The 24,149-nt window shown below is 38.5% G+C and overlaps 1 protein-coding gene across 1 annotated transcript; it reads left to right on the top strand.

The window, feature by feature from the left end:
* The first annotated feature begins 659 nt into the window (after positions 1 to 659).
* LOC124290182 lies at positions 660 to 23,236 on the top strand. The gene is made up of 4 exons (XM_046726878.1): positions 660 to 687; positions 12,286 to 12,289; positions 21,595 to 21,683; positions 22,983 to 23,236. The coding sequence occupies exons 1-4, from the start codon at positions 675 to 677 to the stop codon at positions 23,234 to 23,236; spliced, it is 360 nt and encodes a 119-aa protein (XP_046582834.1). The 5' UTR covers positions 660 to 674.
* Positions 23,237 to 24,149: the final 913 nt, after the last annotated feature.

Genomic DNA, 24,149 nt, shown 5'->3' with positions numbered 1-24,149 from the left:
CTTTCCCACACTGTTGGACGTTTGGTATCATTGTTCCGATCCATAAACATGGTGGTGCAAATAACCCAAATAACTATAGTTAGTTAATATACTTAGTATATTTAGTAAAAGTTCACTTTTATAGTTAATAAGAGACTTGTAAGCTGGGGAGGTACAATGGATGAGATAAATGAATCTCAAGCTGGATTTAGACATGGATATACCACTGTTGACAACATGTTTATTTTACAAAGTATAATACAGAGATATTTGAATTTAAAAGGAGGAAAAGTATATGCCCTATTTGTAGATTTTGCGAAAGCCTTTGACTCTGTCCAACGCAACAAGCTTTGGTCTCTATTTCAATGTCATGGTCTCAGTAACAAAATGAGTAAACTTTTGACTAATATGTATGAGAACGTGAAGGCATGTGTTAAAAATAATCAAGAATTTTCGGAAACGTTGGAATTACAACTTGGTGTAAGGCAAGGATGTATACTTAGTCCATTCCTGTTTTCATTTTTCATCAATGAGCTTACTGTTCAAATCGAAACTAATTGTTCAAGTGGTATACAACTTCATCCAGAAATAGTTAAAATCTTCCTTCTGTTGTTTGCAGACGACGTTGTGTTGTTTTCAAGCACCGTTAGTGGCCTCCAAAATCAAATAAATGAACTTGAACATTACTGCGATAAATGGAAATTAACAGTAAACATACGTCATTCATGCAGTCGTTAACCATAAGACTCAAAGACATATATCTTCGAACATGGTGTGAGAAAATATCTTTGTCAAGTAAATGTTTTTACTATTCAAAATTTAAAAAAGATCTATTCAATGAAGTATACTTATCATGTGTTAATATAAAGAAATTTAGGCGATCACTAGCAAGATTCTGATGTTCATCTCACGATTTGTTGATTGAAAGCGGCAGATATAAAAATGTTAAAAGAGAAGAGAGAATATGTACACTTTGTCGTTTAAATGAAATTGAAGATGAATATCACTTTCTCCTCATCTGTCCATCATATAATTCAATACGTTGTAAATACATTAAAAGATATTACTATATCCATCCAAGCATCATAAAAATTCTCTACCCTTATAAGCAGTAAAAGTCAAAATATATTACAAAATCTAGCCATGTACATCCACAACGAAATAAAGATTCTATTCCATTATCAGTTAATCCTTTGATCGATGCTTGTTTTGAAACTCAGCTGATAATTTCTCTTGCTGCACTTCCATTCGCATATTACATAAGATGTAATACATTTGCCACATCAGACCTCAATTTCTAATGATGAGTATTTACTCCAGACACAAGAAATGCCAAATGGGAACCTTTGTCGGGTAATCTGAGTAGTGTTATCACTAATAATACCTGTTATAAATTCATTAACTGACCATCAAGTGCATGATGACAAATAACGTGTAGGTTTACCACCAAACAAGGGTTACAGCAAGAGAGTAGTAATCGCTGTATTGCATGCAAGTTTGATTGTCTGAAAAAAACTTATGGGCCGACACTGTTTTGAGGATACGAACAGCATTTGCTGTGTACTTCGTTAAAAACTGTATATACCTAAGTACCTCAGTAAAATTTCAGATTTCATTTAGCAATGGCAAAGTGGGTTTTTTAGTTTATGGATTCAAATATATCAAATGTGTGTTTTTGATATCATAGCATACGTAATAGACATCATATTTGTACACGATTAAATATCCAGGTAAAAACGAAGAAATAGGATCAAATTGGATCAGTCACTATACCATCCAAACATTTGAAAATCTGAAAAAGCCTACACTGCCTGGGATACTTTATAAATCAGACAAGAACTGTAGGGGATATTTTCAAAAAACGGCATCTTATGGGTATCCACCCTTATTATCATAGGGGGTCATTCTCTCTTATCTAGCACGTTTTGTGTTTTAGCATAACTATTAATCCCCTTAGCTGCTGGGTGAACGAGAAGACCCCTTCCTAATGTCCCACTGATTAGGTTGAAGAAATTCTGCCACAGTGGACAGCAGCCCATACCCCGTGTCCGTCACGGTCGAGGGAGCAGGGGCTGACCAATTTGCAGCTAGGTTTCGTAATTAGACTGTTGGCTGGAAACATTAATCGCTCTGCATCAGTGGCCCTTTAAGCCCTAAAAGAAGCAAGTCTAGATTTTCCCAGGTTCAGAATCTCCCAACTCACAAGGACTCCTTTTCAATTTAAATGAGTCTATTTGTTATTATCCAAATTATACAGATTCAGGGACTAACCGTCAGTCTACCTTAGCCCCACAGTCCTGTCCTGTAGATAACATCTACACTGCTGAGGAGTAGCCAATGGGAGACTCCGGCATGCATATTGTCAGTACAAATGTTCTTATTGTTGGTTCCTAGGTTGCGGTCTACGCATAGCGATGTAATTAGGTAACGCAGCATAAAATATACTTGTTAAGTGGTTTCATCAGCTGGGCTGCGCTCATAGCACATGCGCAGTGAAATAGGTTCGCGCAGCTTGGAAGCGGGTTGTGCGGTGAATACTCGGTGGAGGCTTTGATGTGAGCTATTTTTCTAATGTTTTGTTGATATTTCACAGGCTCGAGCTTTTTATATGTTATGACAGTAGATTACCGATTTAACTGTTTATATAATTTCATTTGTCTATTTCACCACACGTTCTTCTTACCGAGTCACTTTCTCAGTTCGATACTTAAAAGCAATGTCATTATTTAGCATTGACAGAATTTCTAACTGTGATATAGATATGTCGTTGTCACAGACAAAACTCAATGTCTGTTTTATTGACACCTATGTGTCTGCCTGCCCGTCTGCTAATGACAATATTCAATACACAACTTCGATCATATATGGGATAATTGTACGATTGAACAGGCGATTTTACTGGAAAACTTACACTTAGACGCATTAAGAACTATATGCGGAGCGGTTCGTGGCACCAGTCATGATAAAATATCCAAGGAAACCAATTATAGCACACTGAAACAAAGACGATATCGCTCTGTATCATCGTCTGACTCCTGATTATCTAAATGATCTTGTACCAGGTAGAGTATTTCAACAAAGCAACTATAATATTAGAGATAGTACTTCCATTCAAACTACTAACTGTAGGACGCAAAGATATTCTCAATCATTTTTACCGAGCGCGATTATGTCGTGGAATTCATTGCCCGATGGAGCTGTTAACGCTATTTCCGTGAGGCAGTTTAAAACCATGATAAATCCAACAGAAACTGACAACTACTTTGATTTAAATTTTGGGACTAGATTTTGTCAAATCATCCATTGTCGCCTCAAGCTCGGCTGTAGTGATCTGAACGCAGACAGATATAATCGACATATATCAGTAACAGCTAAGTGCTCATGTGGTCATTATAACGAAGACGTCATTCACTACCTTTTTACATGTCGGAACTATCAAAATTTAAGAACAACGGTGTATTTTTATATTCAAGGATACGATGTGAAAACTACCTTATACGGTAACGGCGCATTGGATAACTCAACAAATTGTGACATTCTCAACTCATTACACCAGTTCATTTCTAAAAGTAAGCGCTTCCAGTGATTATCACCTCTACATATACGTGTATATTCAATGCAAGACAAGATTGATATAACTTGATGTTCTGCGGCAGCTCTTTTCGTTGCTGGGCACAACCAACACCATAACCAAATATTTATTATTCAATCATTTTTCTGAGTGTAATTTGTCTCAGTATTATTCTTTTCTTGTCGGACTATTTCGAATATGTATCCAGCTATATTGGAACCGTGGACTGGAGCGGCGTTTATATAAGGCACTTGGCTTGTTCGCCTATCCAGGTTTCTGCATTGACGGAATACAAATATGTTTAAACCAACTTCGATCACTGACCACATGCAACTTGAACTTAACACCTATCAGGCTATACACCATAAACAAAACGCATTGACTTATGGCCCGAGTTCGTTCTATGTTACGTTATGTAATTACACAGACAGGCAGGTGTGATACTTGTACACATGCCATGTTATGATGTCTGTTGATTGCAAAATGTTGTACACGAAAAATGAGCATGTATTTACAAAACCCAACATCTCTAAATATACACACACAATGAGCCGTGAGGTGGATTTGCAAATGAACCAGCCGTTACACTTGAGTGCACACCAGTAGTATATAAGTAATCAGTTTCGGACATCAAAGCATTCCTATGGAGAACAATAGCATTCCTAAGGAGAACAATAGCATTCCAGGGGAGAACAATAGCATTTTTAAGGAGTACTCCTACATACCAAAGGAGTTTTCAGGAGCACATTCCATAAATTCCAGGAGCTGTCCTTTAAACCCTTAACCCTATTGTATACAATGATAGCCTACACTTTGGTTCTATACCAGCCGGTAAAGAGTTAAGTGACGTCTTTATTTAACATCATGACTCACGGAGATGGGTATGTGTATTGAAATGTTATGAATAGGAACCAAGCAAATTTGATATATTGAAATCATTGCTATTAAATTTGAAATGGGTGGAATGTTGGCCACCTACATCTTTTAAATATTTGTGTTGTTTGGCATTCCATTTATCGTGTCTTGTTAACCAACCAATCAGACAGCATGTGTACCACTCTACATCCAATCAGACAGCACAAGCACTACACAATCCCATGTTGCACCTTCCACTATAAGACATTTCAAATCAGTTATCATTGCTATCATAGACCAGAAGAGTTTTGGAAAAGCATTTCTGCTCGCAATCAATATGGCGCAGAAGGTGTTGGACATGAGACGTATAGGCTTCTCAACAGACCAGTTACTTACTAGTGTGTTTCAAGAAGTGAAGGATATTGTGAATACTCAGGTACATTTGCATGAAACTATGATGCGAACAAGTGAGTTGTACAAAACCACATACACCGAGATGGCAGAGCGAATGAAGACCTTAGAAGAGAAACTGCCATCAGTATCGCCCGCTCTCTTGAGTTTGCTGTTGGATTACATGAAAATTGCTGCCACATCTGCCAACGAGAATTCAGAGAACGGAAAGCAAAAATCTCCCATCGCATCTCTTCCTAAGGCTAAGAAAACTAGAAAAGTGAAGGAGAACGAGAGCAAACCAGTGGCAAAGAGTCCACCTTAAATGACTTGTGGTTGGATTACACTCAACTCATGGAAGACATTGAACAGCAAGAGAAACAACTCATGGAGATGAATGTCGCAGGTGATTTAACAGCGGAAGATCCATATGAAGAAGAGAAACTTACTCCTTTTCAACGAAATTGTAGCATTTGTCGTCACAATACTATGCTGCGTCACGTGAGTTGCAATAGTGGAAAAGTCCAGTGTCACGTGTGTTGTAATGAACTTATTGACTGTTTGTGTGACTATGATCCAGAGGGGATGATGGAAGACATGTTATCTCAAGATTTTGAAGGACATATCCTATCGGTGTAAATTCAGAGGTGTTTTAATCATGCTTTGTAACATGGTGATGATCATTATGTACTGTAACACACTTTTGTGAATTGTAATAGGGGATAGTGGTGGAATGAATAAATAATCAAACCAAATGTGTTTTATGTTATATATATTGTTTAGTAAGTCACATTCTCCTCAGTACAACATGAGTTCCCAAAAGAAAAGCAGTGAGTTGAAACAGCAAAAAGCATTAGAAAAGTATTATTATGACCCTCACAATCCGGGCGCTTATTATGGACCCTCCAAACTGCGTGATGAATTGAAGAAAAAGAGTCACCATAGTATCAAGCTATGGAAAGGTGGAACGATTTGTGAACAACCAAGATGCTTATAGTTTACACAAACCAGTCAAACATAGATTTAAAGGATGAAGTAGGAACTGAATATCTCAATCTGGTGAAATCGGGAAATGTGAGACTTGAAATTGAATTCAAATCAGCTCTCACCAAAACTTTGAGTTGTGTCATCATGAGTGAAAGAAACTCTATCATAGAAATTGATAAGGCAAGGAATGTGTATATCAAGTAATCATCAACATGAAAGCTTCAGAATTGCAATGTGCCATACAGTGTGATTCAGTCTTACAGAGACATGTCTTGGGAGTGTATGCTAAAGATACTTTACCCACACTCACACCTTCACTGTTGAAGAAAGGAGTGGGTGTCATTGTGAATACAGACAGCAGACAAAAGAGTGGTCGCCACTGGGTGGCTATGTATTCCAAAGGAACTAGAGCAGAACTGTTTGATAGTTTAGCAGAACCAGTTGATGCTGTATTTGATAGTTATCTAAAGTCTTATGTTAAATCTTACTTGCACAATGGTGAACGGTTACAATCTGTAGATTCAAATGTATGTGGCTTCTATTGTTTGTATTATCTCTTATGCAAATGTAAAACCAACTGGAGTTTTCATTATATGGAATGACACTTTTGTATCTCAATATATTTGTCACTACTTCAAATACTGTACACATTCTTGTTTCAGTTGTCAATGATGCTATTGATATATGTGGAAAAAAATGGAAAAAAAAGTAGTTTAGATCAAAATGATGTTTTGTTGGGTATAAGATGTGAGGTGAAATTGGGTTTTACGTCGTACTTGAGAATATTTCGCTCATATGACGACGTGCATGCGTGTGTATGTGTATGTGCGGCTGCTTGTACTAGCCCAGACTTAAGCTGGTTTTATAGTGCTAGCCCACTGAGATACCATGCCGCAGTGAAGCATGAATACCCCACTCAGACACTTTATACTGACTCCGAGCCGACCAGTCCTTGTTGTACCCATTAATGCCGAGCGTCAGGCAGGGACCAACAAGTACCATATTTTAACGTCTTTTGGTATGACGCAGTCGGGGATCGAACCCGCGACCTTCCGCTCTCCGGGCGGATGCTCTAACCACTACACCACGGAGGTCTGTTGGGTATAAGAAAAATATACAAATGCAAATATCATTTGCAAAAATATCCTGCATAGTAAGAAAGTAGAATAATACTAAACTGAAGTAAGTAATGACTGGCATTTCACTCTTGCCTGCTGACGGATAAGACGTCATTTTTCAACATGAGGAGAGCTTCTGGGGATATATTTGGCCCTACACCCATGTTCACAAAGTTTGGCAAGAGCAAGTCAACAAAAACGCGTCAGAGAAAAGCAATGGGATCGCTGAATAGACAGGTTATATCTAACAAGAAAAAAAGAAGGGCAACTGTGAAGGGCAAAAAGAAGACTGCACTGAAAATACAACCTGTGTCCAATATCATTATGAAACGGACTAAAGCTGCCTTTAACGTAACATGGCTGTAATCACCCACTCTTGTTACATCACTATGGAGCTTACTACCACCTGTCCAGACTGTGACAAGAGATTTACGTGAAAAGATAATTCACAAAGACATCAGAAGCAGATGCATATGCATGGATCAATTCAAGAGTTACATCCTCCTCTTCCTCAGGATAAACAATTTCCTTCTCCTCCTCCTCAGGATAAACATTTTCCTTCTCCTCCTCCTCAGGATAAACAACTTTCTCCGCCTCAGGATAAACAACTCCTCCTCCTCCTCCTCCTCCTCCTCAGGATAAACAACTTTCTCCGTCTCAGGATAAACAAATTCCTCCTACTCCTCCTCCTCAGGAGGAGCACAAGAAGCACGAACGATTCAAATTTCTGATTCCCTCCAATGGCATCATCGTCGGACCCAGTGGATGTGGAAAGTCAGTGTTTGTCTTCAACCTATTAAGACATGGATTCATTCAACCTCAACCTGACTGTATAGTCTGGTGTTATACTGTGTGGCAACCTCTTTACGATAGCATTCTTCAAACTTTACCCCAAGTACGTTTTGTGAAAGGAATACCTTACAATATCGAAGATGAAAACTACTTTGATGCCCACAACCAGAACATGATGGTGTTGGATGATTTTCTGTCTGAAACGATAAGCGGATTTCCCGTCTGTTTACTGAAACCTCCCACCACAAAAATGTTATTATCTTTTTGCTATTGCAAAACCTCTTCCCAAGAGGTAAGGAATCTCGTGACATTGCTCTAAATTCACATTATGTAACACTTTTCAATTCACCAGTGGACAGACAGCAGGTGAAGTTATTTGCCAGAAGGATATTTCCTAACGACATTAGTAGATTTATGACTCTTTATGAAAAGGCTGTTGAAACACCTTATGGACACATCACAGTGGATCTCAAACCTAGTACAAGTGAAAAAAATAGACTCCATGTCAATCTCTTGAAAACCAACCTCAATACATCTGATCAACAGAGTGGTTTGCAACAAAAACAGGTAAAAGAGGTCTCTCCACTATTAGACGTTCAGACAGCTTCCGACATGTGTGCTGATCACACATCCAAAGAAAGATCTCTTAGCTTTGACAACGAAGCTGAAACAGCATTCATCTCGAGTGACGACACAGGACCTCTCACCATGGCCACTGCGTGTACCGACTGCGGCGTATTGATAGACAATATGCATGATCTACAGTGACATATCAAAACATGGTGTCCAGCAAACACCAGTTTGAAATCCAAGAGGAAACGTCTCAGATATGATAGTGACGACAACAGTGAAGGCGAGGAACAACTTCCTGTACAGAAAGGAGGAGGTTCTGCTGGAAAACAATGTCGTGGGAAGCCTTCAAGCACTGACATGGAGGAGTGGCAAAGTGTGGGTTTACAACGCATCTGGAATCGTGTGTACAACATCAACCATGACGTGATGAAACTCAAAAGGAAAAAGTACAGACAACAGGGTCGAACAGAAGATTGGATTGACAGAAAAATGAAACAGATATGGGGAAATGAATTGGCCAATAGCCTTAACAATGTCATAGAGTTCACTCAATACTTTAAACAGGCACCTCTATTTCAACCCAACCTAGACAGCCTGAGTGATATGGACCCTGGCACTGATCAATCTATCATCAAAAACAAGATAACCCGTTTCATGAAAACTATCATGAAAGACATTCTGACTCGTATAGATATGCCCGAAGTAGAAAGTGACAGTGAATCTGTCATGGCTGCCGATGACGATACTGATGATGATGATGATGATGAGGGTCAGCAAGAATAAAATCCTTGTCTTGCGTTACAACCCTTCAGTCGAGATTTTATCATCCCATAATAATGACACAGAAGAATCTGTAACCAAGCCGACATAAAGGAAGGAAGAGATGTGGACTTATCCACATATTAAAAACACAACCTGCCAAGAAGACAAAACAGTTTTCTCGAAATGACACCAACAGCTCCCTATCAAAGAAACACTTGGTCCTATACATCAGGAGAGCAGCCAAGTTGGGACCCCCCAGGACACAAACATCTTTCTGTGGCATAAATGCCGCTAAGCGATAGTCTTCTCTGTTCTATACCTGCTGTATCTGAGTTGTTTCATGTTTCATGTTAAGACTAAAACACAATACAAGCTTTAAAATCATTGAACCAAAAGATTGCTTTTTTTCTTGTGAAAAATCCCTTGAATCCTACACTTGTGAAGAATGACACCTTATGTTGTTAAAGGTCACATGCAACCAAAAAATCAAACATAATTAAAACACAATTATCACTTATTCATGACATATAATTTACATTGCTGGTTATGAAAAAACATATAAACAAAATTATAAGCGTACAATCGCAAATCAAAAGTGCAATATTGTGTACTTCGGTTTACTTCCCAAGAAACGAAGCAGCCGGGATACCGAACCCAGTCAGAGCGGGTGGGTGTGCACTCAAGTGTAACGGCTGGTTCATTTGCAGATGCCCTGACGGCTATTGTGTGTGTATATATAGAGATGTTGGGTTTTGTAAATACATGCTCATTTTTTGTGTATAACATTTTGCAATCAACAGACATCATAACATGGCATGTGTTCAAGTATCACACCTACCTGTCTGTGTAATTACATAATGTGACAGAGACCGAACTCGGGCCATAAATCAATGCATTTTGTTTATGGTGTATAGCCTGATTGGTGTTAAGTTCAAATTGCATGTGGTCAGTGATAGCAGCTGTGTATTGAATATTGTCATTAGCAGACAGGCAGGCAGACAAACAGGTGTCAATAAAACAAGACATTGAGTTTTGTCTGTGACAACGACATATCTATATCACAGTTAGAAATTCTGTCAACGCTAAATAATGACATTGCTTTTAAGTATCGAACTGAGAAAGTGACTCGGTAAGAAGAACGTGTGGTGAAATAGACAAATGAAATTATATAAACAGTTTATTTACTGTCATAACATATAAAAAGCTCGCGCCTGTGAGATATCAACAAATCATTAGAAAAATAGCTCACACCAAAGCCTTCACCGAGTATTCACCGGACAACCCGCTTCCAAGCTGCGCGAACCTATTTCACTGCGCACGTGCTATGAGCGCAGCCCAGCTGTTGAAACCCGTTTTCCCCAGAAAAGTCGGGGGAAAATTAGTGAAACGTTTGAACTCCGATTTCGCGCGGTTTTTTTCATCGCGTTATTTTTCAACTTTATAAGTTGAATTTGCATTTTTGACGATTTGTTTCGGTAAGTCCATACCGAAAGGTATCAGAATCTGCAAAGTTGTGTTTTACGTTGCATGTGACCTTTAATAAAAGGTCTGTTGCAATTTTTGTTTCGTTGTTTTTAATTCATGTTTCTGTGGTGTCATACACATTGTAAATATGTTTCAGCAATCCTATTGTTCAAAACAATATGATCTTGATACTGACTGACTGAGTTTGGTTTTACGCCGCTTTTAGCAATATTCCAGCAACATCACGGCGGGGGACACCAGAAATGGGCTTCATACATCGTACCCATGTGGGGATTCGAACCCGGGTCTTCGGCGTGACGAGCCAACGCTTTAACCACTAGGCTACCCCACCGCCCCCGAACCCCCGAATATAAATATATATATTGCTGACACCAGTGTAATTGTCTTTTCACAAGACCGCCCCCGCTCTGGATCGGGTGATCAAGTAGTAGCATAACCTTATATGGAAAGGTCTGCTACGCCATGTTTTGGCTGAATGAAGAGTCTAAGTTAATATAGCATTAGTGTATTAGCATCTGTCATCACGTCTAACCTTAATGTCATGCAGACATTGCGTGTGTATGAGTGTTCATGCACTTTACATAACTACCGAGAGGTAACAACAAAGCAAGTTAAAGAAGCTTTGACCAAATAAGCAGAAAAACCTAAAGTATTTACCAATGAAACTATTCCTACAATACATCCAGGTGGTGTTGTTGAACTCGAATGTTTCGTGTGAAGAAAACACAAAACGATTACAGCTTAGATAATTTCATATTTTTGCAAAATGCTGTTCTTCGAATTCTGCTATCTACCTAAAAAGCTCACAAACAGGTTGTTGACACACGGCATCACTTTTCAATAGTGTCAAGTCGCAGCCCCTACACTAGTCAGTTGTGGCTCATGATCTATAATAACATCTCAACAATGACCACACAGTGAGCTTGTCACGTGAATACACATTCCTTTCTGTGTCAGCACTTCCCTATTTGGAAATGGCTACTACGTTTTTATACTATCCATTGTTTTGCTTTAATGAAGGCTGAGATGGCTGAATGTATCAGTGCATGAGAACAATACACCCAACCATGACTTGGCTGACTTGTTACGCCATGCATATCTTTAGCTATTAATGACTGACTTACTGACTGAGTTTGGTTTTACGCCCCTTTTAGCAATATTCCAGCAAAATCGCGGCGGGGGACACCAGAAATGGGCTTCACAAATTGTACCCATGTGGGGATTCGAACCCGGGTCTTCGGCGTGACGAGCCAACGCTTTAACCACTAGGCTACCCCACCGCCCCTAGCTATTAATGAGTTACATACATACTAAATAACCTTCCACAGAAAACACATGAAACTAAATCTGACCTCAGTTTAATATAAAGGTTGTAGTTGATGAAGTATCAATAAAATAGTTTGTGGCACAACTATTGCAATACAATGCAATAATCAGAAATTGTGTAACGAGGTCATATGGTATACTTTCTTATTTGTCTGCAAACAAAAAAGTTTGCAAACCTTAATCGTGACATTTTTAATAGAATATGTGTACTGAAAATTCAAAGGAATTGTAAGTCATGATATAGTGTAATATAAATCGTGACATTTTCTGAATAGCGTCTACCATTAAACATTCAAAATAAAGTGGTAAGACATTGAAGATATACGTGATTTTATTTTATGTTGGTATAAAAATATCACAGGTACAGGTGAACGCACACATCTCTGCCGGGCGTGTGATTCAGCTGAATGATAAGCAGTTGTGTGAAACTATACCTATCCTTAAAAGCAAAGTGAAAAAAGTGTTATCAATTCAAGACCAGGAACGGTGTTTCTGCAAACCCTATGTTGTTCAGTTGAAGGTATGTAATTGAAACTTTGTACAAATTGTTAGAATTGATTGACTTATAAGTAACATTTCTCATCCATTGAGCATTTGATATTTCATTTCTTGCAGAGAATAGTCTTAATTTTGACCTGCTTGTATACTGCAGAATTATATTCATATGCAGACATGTACAATGAGCTAGAAAAGGTGAGCTGTATTTCATACATTCTGTTAACCCTTTACCTGCTGGAGTAGAGAAATACTCAGTTGACATGCAATACACATTCCAATCTCAGAGAGTTATGTTTGTTGCAGAATTACGGAAATCGGAAATGACCTTGTTTTGTAGAAGCATGACCCATATCGAATTCATGCAAGTTGGCTGTGTAATGATATCTTGCAGGGTTTTGTAAATAATTAATCTTTGCCGCAGGTACCATTTACCTGTATTTTTACTTAATTTTCACTAGTGAGTTTAAGCTTTTGATGGGTAGTATATCTTAGATTGAACAAATTGCGATCCGCTGGAGTGTAGCGCCAAAACACAACTTTGAGGCGAGATGACCCAACTTTCGTCCCACTTTAACGTGGACGGTTGCGTTTGGGTGAATATTTTCAATTTCAGTAACTGACATTCCAGTCTGCGTGACTCACCAGGCTAAGCCTTCCATTCATATTGACATATGTTTGTACTTCTTTTCAAACTATTTGATTTAAACAATATGTTATTTCCAAAGAAGCTATATGGCCATGGTTTGAACATTGATATTACATATAAAAGGAAATAGACTGCTGCATTTCTAGGTTGGAATTCTGATGGAATATAACGTAAGAAGTGATGCATGCTTACAAGTTAGACTAACAACTAGTCTCCAAAATGAACATATTTTACTGAAAAAAGTTCATAATAAAAATAATAATAATATAATATAATGAAAAGGAGCCCTGAGACTTTCTTCATTTTCAGAAGGTGAGGAAATCTAGACTTGCCACATTTTCTAGACTTGCGTGGGCTTTCTTGGATATATTTGCTTCAGGGTCTGTACGACAGACTAGCTAACAAGTGTTAACAAATAAGATGTACTACTTAATGAACATATTATTTATGGTACCAAGCACTTATTGAAAGCGGTTAGAATCAGCTATGAATTTATAGACATGAGCAACATTCCACCCATTTCAAATTTAATTTCAATATATCAAATTTGCTTGGTTCCTATTCATAACATTTCAATACACATTCCAGTCAGCATGAGTAATCTCATTATATAATGATGTCATGGAATAGGTTCAAAGGACAGCTCCTGGAATTTATGGAATGTGCTCCTGAAAGCTCCTTGAGTATGTAGGAGCGCTCCTTGAAAAATGCTATTGTTCTCGCTGGAATTTATGGAATGTGCTCTGAAAACTCCTTTGGTATGTAGGAGTACTCCTTAAAAAATGCTATTGTTCTCCCCTGGAATGCTATTGTTCTCCTTAGGAATGCTATTGTTCTCCTTAGGAATGCTTTGATGTCCGAAACTGATTACTTATATACTAAAAAAAAATTCAATGTGGTCTTAAGTCACTTTCCAGGGGTGGGGGCAGGGGTGGGGGCGGGGTCCGAACTCCCTGAAAACACCCCCACCCCTGGATTCGCCACTGGCAGTTATGTTGATAAATCTAAGTCAGTAGAGGTGCCAGGTAAAAATAAGAGAAGGGGCCTTTAGTCATTCTGAATGTCTTATTGTATCTAATTCTAAGATGCCTAGCGGTTAGAACAATCGGAAAAAAAATACATTATCAGACAATAAAGGTATAGTTTTTTGATGACGTAACAATTGAATGACGTTATCCCGTCACTGCGCCATTCTAGTCTGCCCCCTCGTAATCGAACCATCTTTACATTACGTCACAATGTAAGCGACGTCACGATGCATGTCAGTTGTCATCGCCTCGTACGGCCTCCTACAGTAAACTACACCGTTGCATCCCGTTTCTTGGTTTGCTGTTGCTTCACGCAGCTAACATCACTGGTGGAAACATTACGTTTATGTTTTACGACGGTTAAAATGTCTCATTTCGACTCACAAGTTTTCTGCGACACGGTAACGTTCGTAATATGTACATTCCCACAATGCAATTGTGGAATGTCGCTTGACTACTCAACTTCCTCTGGATGTACTGATCTAAACTTACGCTGGTAGTAGAAATGCAACGTTCATATTGCCCCATATGGTTTACGTTAATGACAGATGTAATTAAAATAATTCAAAGAAGATATTTAATCCGAACGTAAACCGTCATCAAACTGTTATCATTTGTTTTTTTCTGGTAACGTTCGTCTTAACGTAGGGGGAAGACACATCAATAGAACAGCGCGCCAGTTAGCCCTGTGCGAGGATTCTTAATTTAGGTCACCGACGTTTGTTTTCTGCCTTAAATTAATCGTAATTATCTTTAGAAAGTATTAAATTTGGCATCTTAGAAAAGAAATACAGTTCGCCTTACCACCATGTATAGTGTAATAAAACACACTTTCGCCCTGAACTATTATAACGTTAAAGCACTCGGACGCTATAATAGTTCAGGGCGAAAGTGTGTTTTATTACACTATACATGGTGGTAGAGCGAAGTGTATTTCTTAAATCGAGTGATCCGAGTGAATCGAATAAATCGAATGAATCGAATTGAATCGAATGACCTAGGCCTTAACCAGTGATCGTATTTATAGGCATCATCCTTTATCATATGGTATTGTCCTTATGTGATATAAAGTGTCCGAAAAGATGGAACATGTTGGACAAATGAGATTTGTGCTAGCGTGTGATATAACAAGAATAAGGGCAACGATATTTTCAGGCCAAGCGACGGGACGACATTTTGTACGTCAAATGTATGCTAAGACCATTGACAACTTAGGCCCAGTGTAGTGTCGCCGGATGTATTTCCCCATACATTTGCGTATCTCTAACTTCATTCCTCTCTGCTCATTTACGAGCGCTTCTTCTCTCACTCTGGTTGTAATACCAGTAGTATCTCGTGCATTCCCTGTTCCGTGACATCGCGTGCATTACCTGTTCCGTGACGTAGGCATTTTCATATTTGCCTCTTCATGTCACGCCACGGCCGAGGTGAGTTGATACACCCCTCGGTCATACATCATCAACTGATGTTCTTATATATTTTACAGGAATGTATCTTTTCTGTATACTTTCGTATTATCATAAAGGTTCGCGATATCGTAATATTGATAAGATATCTATTGTATGGTGTCTTTGTCACCAATACCAACTGTCCAGATAAAATGAGACGAAACATATTGGGTGTGAAAACGAACGCTGTGCTCGAAAGACTGCGCTGGTTCGAAATGTAAACAAAGACAAATTCCGATTTTACACTGCGTAGCATTTTCTGAATATTTCCAACATTCATCCGTCTACTCATTGCTTGCAATGGCTAAATACCTTTGGGATATGCATGGTAAGAGTATCGTACTAAGAAATAAGAAATTATGAATAGATACAATGCAATGATTTGATAATTCATAAGAAATTGTCAAAGTTTCCGTGCAGCGTGACGCCATGACTGAAGGCAACATCACGCAGAACGACAACTGTAATTATCAGCATTTCTGGCTTCTTCTCTTACTTACAGTGAAAACGATAGAAACATATAACAATACACAGATAGTCAGAATCATTCTGATTTTTTACATGTCATATTTATGTACAAACGATCCCTGAATCAATGGAAGGGTCCTCGCAAAATCCTGTGTATAGTTGTCAGCAAAGCCGCCATTTTGTAAGAAATAGGTCATCGGTAGTGATGTCATACATCAACATTGTTGTACATATTAGGCAATTTCTTTGCGGTGAAGGATGGATGGATAATTGAAAGTTTGATAGGTGTTCGGGCAACTGGGCCCATTTACACCTTGCCCATCATAAAGGTTTGCTACGTTTATACATGTTTACAAAGTAGTAAAGCTGCCACAAGCTTTAATGTAAGCAAGAATGACATTCTGAACATCATTGCGAGTGATATTACTTGTACACAACAATCCAGTCAAGGAGAGGTCAATATTGCGGTGAAGGTCGGTTGAACAAGAGTAAACACAATCGCCCAATCCTTCCGATTACACTGTCAGTATTATGATTTATATTTTGCGGATAGTTCAGATACTTTTTCATTAAACTGACCCCAGTATGTACATTTAGCCTTGTCCAATATCATATCACACGTGCATATAGGGTTTACGGTGTTTTATTCTTTGAAAGTTTTTGATTGTTTGAATAATATTTACATAAGAAATTGACACATTTAGTGCAGTACACCATATTCTAAACCTTTACACAATTATTAGAAGATCAAACGTAGCCATAAATGCAACAACTTTAGTTCCTATGATGTACAATATTCAATGCATTTGAACTAATATTGCAGTTTCACATGAACAGGTTAATGAACGGCGATTTGATTAAACCTTATAAGTAAAACTGATAATATTTAATGAAAATGATTTATGTATGTTATGAAATGTATATGCACACACATTTAAAGGAATTGTCTTGTTCATTGCACATTTTTGTGTCGTTTTATAGAGAAAACAATGATGTATATTGATTGGCCAGGTGCGCGTTTGTCGGAAACGTTTTATGATTCACTATCATTGTTTTCGATAATATAATCAATTCATATTCGATTTAAACCATGTCATGTCTTAATTTGGACAAATCTTACATCCATATTCTAATATATAGTACGTACTAGTTCCATATATAAAAAGCTATCTTTTTTGCATCTTCCATTGCATACTTATGAAGAGAAATAGCTACATAATTATAAATAAAGAAAATTCTTATCCTAAACAAAATATTCGGGTGTTGTGAAATGTTATTTTTCATTTACGTTAAATTGATGCCAAACAGGTGCGCGTGTTGCTCATGATAAGATACACAGTCGAACTGTCTAATTGTTGATATGTTCAGGACACTATTTAAATGGAAAAACCAGTCATTTTATGTTTTGTCTAAAGAGTGTTAATTCTGACAAAGAATTCGAGACCTTTCACACAATTAATGGAAATTAGGTGAGATATATACTAATCAAATGCATAAAACAAGCAATGACGTCAACTAAAATGTTGTCAAAATACATCTACACAAACAGGAGAATATGGGAATCTAAGAACTGACTTATATATCGGATAGGGCCATCCAAACCGCTATTACGTGCTTTCACATGTAGTACGTTGTCATCTTTTCTTATATATTGTGAAACTACCAAAGCGTATCCGCTCACATTGGGGAACTTTGAATTGGAATAATTTGGTTCACCGTGAACAAAAAACCCCGAAAATATAGCGTCCGTATCCACAACAAATACTCTCCATGTGATCTGAGTTACATTGACCTAGTGTTAAGCATAACGGAGTTATGCCCCCTTATCATTATACGTGTATGACCTCTCTGTCGTCGTGTGACGTCGTAGAAGAAAATCCATTTTTGACATTTATTGCGAGTCATTTTTAATGTTGAGCGTATAATGTTATGCATAAGCACATAAATCCAATTCATATACACTTATGTCGTTCAGATATCAGGCTGTATTTTCTTCGCACACACTTTCCGTAAAGATGCCAAAATAAAAAAATCGTAGCACAGTGCTTTTATCGGTGCGCGATAAAAAGCGGAGAAATTTACTGTTTTTTAACGCATAACACAAATTTGGACAACATTTAGCACGGTCTATTTCTCAAACCGCAGAGGTAGTTGCACTCATATTATACCAACGGATAGGAAATTTAATATTCTACATTTCTGTGTAAAATTATAGCCGTACGTAGATCCAGGACCACGCGAGCGCAATTCTCGCACAACGTTCACTTTTCAAAGCGTATGAAAATGTGCGCCTGAAAAAAACCTCGGCATCCAGGGTGTTAATCTGCTCATAATATTCTACTTTATATCAAGTGCAATATTATATAAAATACTGTAAATACCATACCATGAATGCAATTTGTGCAATGGTAAAGAATGTGCGATTTTGATATTTGCGACTTCATGTCACGCCAAGGCCGAGGTGAGTTGATACACCCCTCGGTCATACATCAACTGATGTTCATATATATTTTACAGAATAAACAGATTTTAATCAACTACGCCTCAGTCTCCGGCCAGGACCTGCGACAGTAGCATCAATATTCCCTGTATCCAGGAATTGATGTCCTATGTGTCCTTTAACAATGCGGACACTAACAAGATTGCTAAAATATTTGGTAAATGCAAACAGAGAAAACGGACAGCAGACTGTCAATTAGTGCCTTGAATCAGGGAGACTATATAACGTGTTGTACATTATCCCTGCTTGAATGATTGTCGGCAACAAATGTCAAAACACGGAACGACTGTCATATTGCAGGTACAAATGTAGGAAATACAGGTTATATATTGTCCTCTATTTCTTAAAACAATGTATTTCTACCATAGAATGCAGGAAAATACCATATAATGAATATGTGGCTTTGATATAAAAACGGACATCCTGTTTGTGATTAGTCACTCAGCCTAACGTAAATGTTTTTTTGACAGGTCACCGCAACCTGAGAAATATCAAACAGATCAAATTCGTTATTCAGTGCAATCAAGTGTAATTTTCATTAGTTTCCATCATGGAATACACTTTAAAACACTTCTGAGCAAGAAAGTTATCAGAAAATCGTCATTAACAAGTGTAATAAGTCATTGTTTATCTGGGTGAATAGTCACACAAACTTTCTATAAATGGCCACGAAGCAGGAGTGTACACAAGAAATAGTCCCTGACAAACATCGTTGTTATCACTCAAAATACATACTAATTCCAGACAGTGAATAAATATATCATATGGAGGCATGAAATACATAAGCCTGCACAATAATAACACAGAATGACATCAGTAGTAGAATCCTTCATGGATGTAAATAGCGTAGTGACACACAGTGGTAGTTAGGTCATGTCTGACAAGTGCGGGTCCTGGCCGCTGATAAATCGGACTGAGGCGTAGTTGTAAAATACATATATGGACATCAGTATAATATGATGTATGGCCGAGGGGTGTATCAACTCACCTCGGCCGTGGCGTGACATGAAGTCGCAAATATGAAGATACGTTATCACGCGAGTGTGTTTTGGGATGGTTAATATCCTGCATTAGGAATAATAATTGTATTTAGCAAGCCTTGGCTGAGGAGTAGCCAATGTGAGACTCACTTTGATTAGCGATCCTTAAACTGCCATTTAAGTACGGTTTTGATGAGCTCTCAGCCAGTCAGAATCGAGTATCACACAATGTCTTGCTGGAATATAGATTTATCATCCAAACCAGTGTTCCACAAGAGATATTGCTTGTGTGAGATCAAACAATATCTCCTAGGGGATATCATTTTGACAGTAGATTTTGTACAATGCCCTGACAAGGCAATGACGTCATGAACATGAAGACCTCACAATGCTATGGTTTCGCTGCACTGCAAGTTTAAAAGCAGAACCGTGTTCAGATATGGATATGATAAAAAGAATCTCACCCACGTGTCTTCTGATATTAAATGTATCAACATTCATTGATAAAGGTAAAAAATATCCTCGGCAAGCCTCGGATATTTGTAACTTTATCAACTTGTGGTGAAATAATTGTAGCGCTAAGAATAAGATCATTCTGTGCAAGTGGACCCAGAAGGTCAGATTCTCTAATTCCCCAGGTTCAGGAAATCTGGTCTCCCTGGGGCTTCTTTTCAGTTTAAATGGGTTTATTACTGTACACTCGGTAATCTCACTACTTTCTTTTTAAATACATATTTGGGCGTTCCCATGGTGACCATGCAATTTTTCAGAAAACATGACTGCTATATATGAAGGAATACATTTTCACTATGAAGTGTATTTTCACCATTTTTGAGAATGCATGTGCTGATCCAAGCACTGCTCCACCGAACCATATAAAGCAATGTCAAGGTCAAAGGTCAAGGTCACAGTAATCCGATTTATTTGCTATTTGCTATTTTTGCCTGAAATGCTATGTTTTGCCTCGAAACTGCTGAGTATGGTGTAAGCTCAACGCCATGTATTTGGTATCATAAGACACCTCACATACCCAGCTTTCTGACAAAATACATTTCAGATGAGTTGGAACACTTGGGATTCAGGGCGTTTCCATGGTTACCATACATTTTAAGTGTATCACAGAAATGCATTATATGAGGCTTTTATGTAACTAAATGTTGCTTTTCAATAGTATTTACATGTGTTCATGATATAATGATCCCTAGGTGATAACCACATGTGAATAAAGCATCTTCAAGGTCAAAGGTCAAGGTCGCAATAACTTTGGCAGCAAATCTGGACTAAAATTGATTATTTCCTCATGTATCTTTTGTATTTCAACACAAATAAGACAGGCTACATTGGTTCAGAGCTCAGAGTCACTATTCAATAAAACCAATTGTTGCCAAATGAAAAGTGTCATACAATATACAATGATTATTGTGAATGAATCAAATATGACATTGGCATTTTGCATTATGCATATATAGTGTTTGCTTAAATAACATACAACTCAACTGTTTACAAACAAGGATATGAACATTGTGTAAAGGTCAAGGTCAAATAGACATACCTGATAATTTTAAAACAAGGTCAATTTCATATCAGTTTTGCAGTAACTCTCAACAGTTGCATATTTTCTTCCTTATGTTGGTTTGTAAACACAAATATTCGACAGGCATCATCGTTTCAGACACCACTTTCTCAACTTTATCAAATTCGACGTTGCAAAGATGAAAAATGGTGTACGGTACTATTTAAAGGGGTATGGGAGGAGAGGGAGAACTTCCATGGAAATTAATAATTCCGAACTGTCTAACAACAACCCTCTGACGAATCTGCTGTTTTTATCAGTGTATTGCGTTTCTGAAGCCTCGTAATCTCTGACGTGATTAGCGTTTCAGAGTCGTCGATACATTGATTTTGAATTTGATTTAGTGAATCTATTGTCCCTTATTGAAATTGTGTTGAATTTTGTCAACCTCCCGTCTCCATGCATAATCGTTTTCAGCTCGCAGTTTCTGACATCTTTGGTGGTCTGGTGAAATTCTTCTCTCAATGTTCCGATGCGGTCATTAGGGTGTCACCTAAGGGACGCAACTCTTCACATCGAATTAAGCTAACGAACATCTTATTTTTTCATTTTTCATGTGTTTACTTTTTTGTAGTTAAGTATTGTTTACTAAAACTCTGCCGTCTTTCACCACAGACTATTTACAATCACTTGTAACAACATGTTGCGAACGTACGTCGTATGTTATCTGCTCCTCATCAGCGGTCTTGGCGTCCGTGGCACAGGTAAGTGGACCCTCACAACCACCTGTCATGTTCCGTTAGGAAGCAGCTTCTTCACGACAATGTTTCGGCTGTACTGACGGTACTTCAGCTTCTTCACACGACAATGTTCGGCTGTACTGACGGTACTTCAGCTTCTCTCAGACACAAAGTCAGGGTGTAAATGGGGGTGCAGATTGTGTTTGCTCAAATTTGATAATGGCTGTCGCAATTGGATTTCTCAACCGAGCGCGTTTTTTGGCAATACCCCTTGGGAAAAATCTGTCATATGAAAGGATGATATTAAAAGCCTCTTTATAAACATTATCCTCAAGATGAGATTTCTGTCGCCTTATGTTACGGCTACCTTAAAGGTCAAGGTCAGGTGAGCACTTTCAATGAAACGTGGGTTTACCGTCGCCGCTTGTCACTCTGACGATAAACTATAAAAAAAATACAAGTGGCATGTGTAATGATTGTTCCATTCTTAAACTATTGTGATATAATGAACATAGACAATGTAAACTAACACTCCCAGAACTAGAATGTTCTCCCATGTTTGTGGCTGAAATTTAGGTCGTCAGTTTTGACCTGGAAAGTGTCGGTGATTGAGATACTTCTGGCTAGAAAGGTTTGGTGAACATTGTTCCTGGTTGTAAGAAAATCCAATGTCAAGGTCAGCGTATGAACATCAGGGTCAAAGTTCCGTTTGTATGCATGGTTGAATCAGCATCAGTTGTAAGGTATTGTCATGATAAAATGATTAAAGCAGCAAGACCCTTCGCTAGTCATGAAACACATTAAACCATTCACTATGTCTGCCCAATGTCAAAACCATTAATGTTATTGTGGTATTGTGGGTTTTAATAAGGGGACAGTGTTGAAATCATTGTGAAGAGAATGATTCTATGTTTTTTCAAGTACCAACTGTTACTCTACGCCTTCTTGACTTTCCACCTGCTGGCAAACAAGGATAAGTTGGACCGGTGCAGACAACGTGTTTACGAGAAGTAGGCGGTTCACGGCAATGAGCAAACCCATTTGGTTTGTGAAAGGAAGAGCAGATGTAGGCTAGTGCACGTGCATTGCATGACGATGGAATTGATTCCTGCCACTGTCGAACTCGGTGTTTGCTGAGACAGGCCACGTGCTTCACCCATTGCACTACACTTGATCGCGGGCAACCTGAGGCCCCTTTGCTAACAACTCATACATGCTAATATGGGTCAATTGTCAAGTCGGTGCTCAATTTATCCTTGTTTGCCAGTAGTCCCGAATACCAATTTGGAATATGAATCCTAATGCATGAAATATTTATTCTAGAGAGCAAGGAGAAGAGTTTCTGGGATGACCCGTGGTGCTGGGGCCCCGCTGTTGCAGGTGGAGCAGTAGCAGGTGCGGTACTGGGTCCATGGGCCCTTGGGGCCGGGCTAGCAGGAATGGGGTTCACAGCGTCAGGGATTACAGCAGGCTCCATGGCAGCGGGTGCGATGTCTACAGCTGCGATGACGGGATATGGCACGGGGGTCGTTGCAGCAGCACAGTCTGCAGGTATGACATCAGTGGAGTACAAGTAAGAATATGATCAGACATGTTGTCTGTTGAGGTTAGGAACACAGCATTGTTTCTGATGCCGATACCTTTTTTTCTTTCTTTTTTTCCTTTTTCTTTTTTTATTGGTTCCCAAGATTACAATGTCATATGTACAAAAGTGATGTACAGACAGATAGATGATGTACAGGTACTATGCCAATATCATGTTAATACACATATGTAAGTCAATAAAAGAGAAATATGATATCAGGTAAATATGGATACATTTTAAATTCATCAAAGTACTGGGAAGAGAGGGACCCATTTATGATTGAAATGTTCTATTTTATTATTTCTTTTGCATATATACTACTCAAAACAAGTTAAGGGTCAAAACTTTTAATGGCCTTAACTACAAATATAAATAACAGTAAAATGTAGCGATCATATAACAACTCGAGCCAACATTTCATGATAACCATAACGGGCGACAAAAACAGCAGGAATGTCAGTGATTGCTGATCAATAAGGTCAAAGTGACCTACTGTCAGAAGTGAAAACTCAAATGCCAACATTGGACTAATAACGGATGTAACCACCTCGAGCAGTAAGACAAGCAGTACACCTCTGTCTCATACTGTTCACCAGACGTTGGAAGAAGGCTTAGGGTATTGTCTGCCATTCTGCAATGAGATACTGGGACAGTTCTGTACGGTTGTTTGGAGGGCCGTGGTTGTTACGAAGCCGACGTCCTTGCTCGTCCCAAGCATGTTCCATAGGGAATAAATCTGCTGAATATGCCGGGCATTCCATGTGCTGAACATTGTTCTGTCTACGGAAGTCCGTCACAACACGGGCACGGTGTGGTCGGGCATTGCCACCTTCGAATATGGATCCGAAGCCGGTACATTGTAAACATTGCAAAACAAGGTGTCTGATAATCTCCCGTAGATAGCG

Source organism: Haliotis rubra, unplaced genomic scaffold (assembly GCF_003918875.1).
Source record: "Haliotis rubra isolate DU_JTF1 unplaced genomic scaffold, ASM391887v1 Scf46, whole genome shotgun sequence".
Taxonomy (NCBI): Eukaryota; Metazoa; Mollusca; class Gastropoda; order Lepetellida; family Haliotidae; genus Haliotis; species Haliotis rubra.
This window is presented reverse-complemented; position numbering and strand designations above follow the sequence as displayed.

Coding starts and splice junctions, on each gene's coding strand:
- LOC124290182 (XM_046726878.1), top strand. Junction 21,684..22,982: donor TCTTGGCGTCCGTGGCACAG/GTAAGTGGACCC, acceptor TATTTATTCTAG/AGAGCAAGGAGAAGAGTTTC.